A 2253-nucleotide genomic window follows, 5' to 3' on the forward strand; every position below is an offset into this window, starting at 1 on the left:
TATTATATATCTATATATATACACACACACACACACACATAAATTGAGTTTAAATGCAGTGTAGTAACTCATGTTTTCACATTCAAGAATATTTTTGTCCTGTTGTCAGATTAGTTTTTTCATCAATATGTGTGACATTTTTCTTGATCATGAGTATATTTGTTTTACCTCCAAAATAATTCATTTAGTTTAATATTACTGTCTTCTTGTTTTAGCTTGTGATCCTGCTCAAAACATTAGGCGCTGACAGAGGAGTATGAACTTTGAATAGCTTAGTTTTAACTAGCAAGATATTATTTGATATCCCAGCAGTTTTATGTTATTCGCTGTAAGGCAAACCAGGATGGGATAAAATTGTATTGCTGCTAACAAAAACATCATTACAATGTATTACAATGTGTGTGAACTATTACTTTTAAGTGTTGTTAGCACAAAGTGTACCAAGTACTGTAAGAACATAAGGGTCCAATTTTACGCAACGACTGAACACAACAGATGACACACTGACAAGGCAAGAACATGTTCAACATCTACATCAAACATTTTAAATGAACAATGTGCTGCATTTGACATGTTCCAGGCATTCAAACAGTTTTGATTCATTGTACATCTTACATGTACAACATAAAACGATTCTTTCAAAAAAAGACTGAAATTCTGGCACAGAGTTGCAGCAGGTTTCTGGAACCAGAAGTGGAAGCGAGTGATGAAGAGATCTGATTGGTGCGTTTGAGTTGTTTTACGGTGATTACAGCTACAGCGTCTAAGCTTGATGCAGTAATCCTTGGCACTTTGAAGGTTTGGCACGTTGTTGTGATCCTCACTCGCCTACATAGCATAGTCTGAATGTGTTCATGTGTGAAAGTGTGTTGTTGACGCGCGAGTCTGAGATCACCCAGGTACCAAGTGTACAGAAGTAGTGCCTAAAATCAGACTTCCACAGCATCTCATTCTGCTAAACCACAATTAGTTCATCCCTCCATTCTGACAATCAAGCAATATCCCTGTAATTCCAACCTTGAATCATCTCACCAGGAAATGATCATAACCAACTAAATTTCATAAAGATGAACAAAATTGTTTTGCCACAATTGTTGGTTCCTTAAATAATTATCCAGACCCTTCTGCGACCCCCTTCTCCTCTTGAGAGTGTCTTGAAGGGTCATCCGGTTAAAAACGGGGGTTAAACACCCAATTTTAACCTGGGACTTTTGACTCTACCTCCTGACTGGACATAGACATCAAGCTTATGAGATATCTGCCATGCCTACACCTCAATGGCTATTACTCAGGGCTGAACCAACCAGATGTTGGCATCTTCTTGCCCCATGTCCTCTTCTTCTTCCTCCTCCTCCTCCTCCTCCAAAGGCTCATGGGTCCTGAGGGCGAGCTCGCGGAGAAAGTCAGGTTCATGAGCAGAGTTTTGGGAGGCAGACTTGAGGCCGATCTTCTTCTTAGTGAGATGAAACTGGTCACGAATGAAGTTGTAAAAGTCATACTCATACTTCATCCTTTGGTAAAGTACCTGTAGGGCCTCTAGAGTGGGCATGTGCTTCTTCACTGTGCCTGTAAGGTTCCCCATCTTCCAGAATGCTGCAGAGAAATCAGATTTACAAAACTATGAGCCACAGAGAAAACTGCAGTGACAGTTCAACACAATTTGCAATATGCTTCACTCATTATTGTTTTAAAGCCGAGTTTCATGAAATCCATGCAGAAGACAATGAAAGTGTATTTTAATAACATTCATTTGTACTCATATTTGCATTCACATTTATTTTTATTTAATTTTTATTTCAAAGGTAGTTGAATAAAACACACCTGGACTCTTGTAGATGGTTAGGACATCACTGAAGTAGTGAGGTAGGAGTCTCTCCAGCAAGAGCAACACATCCTCCAGCTCCTCCAGAATTCCCACAAGTAGGAAATTCTCTATAACGTTTTGTTTGGCCCTCTCCACAGCCCAAACACCCGGCTCCCTGAGGCGGACCAAAGAAAACAGCCAATTATTTGACAAGAAAACATACAAAGGTTTCAGCTTACTTAACAGAAGAGATTTTAAAAACATTTAATTGTGAAAAGAGCACAAGACCTTAAAGGAATTGTTGACCCCCAAAAAATTATTTTGCCATTATTTACTCTACATTTTTCTTTTTTTTTGAACGAAAGTCATCGGGAACCTAAACATTCTTCAAAATATATTCAAAGATGTTTTGAAGAACTATCCTTTTAGGCCTGTAAAAGGGCAGATTT

At 38.6% G+C, this 2253-nt stretch overlaps 1 protein-coding gene and 1 pseudogene across 1 annotated transcript in view; one reads left to right on the top strand and one right to left on the bottom strand.

Moving 5' to 3' along the window:
- Window positions 1-2253, top strand: part of LOC122324516 — a 307667-nt pseudogene that overhangs the window by 111091 nt on the left and 194323 nt on the right.
- Window positions 29-2253, bottom strand: part of LOC122324513 (uronyl 2-sulfotransferase-like) — a 7329-nt gene continuing 5104 nt past the window's right edge. The window contains exons 4-5 of the mRNA XM_043219006.1: window positions 1822-1979; window positions 29-1593 (exon numbers count right to left, since the gene is read on the bottom strand). Of these exons, the coding sequence (XP_043074941.1) occupies window positions 1289-1593; window positions 1822-1979 (463 nt within the window). The 3' untranslated portion in view covers window positions 29-1288. The remainder of the gene's footprint in view (window positions 1594-1821; window positions 1980-2253) is intronic.

The sequence above is a fragment of the Puntigrus tetrazona genome, chromosome 20 (genome assembly GCF_018831695.1).
Source record: "Puntigrus tetrazona isolate hp1 chromosome 20, ASM1883169v1, whole genome shotgun sequence".
Lineage (NCBI taxonomy): Eukaryota > Metazoa > Chordata > Actinopteri > Cypriniformes > Cyprinidae > Puntigrus > Puntigrus tetrazona.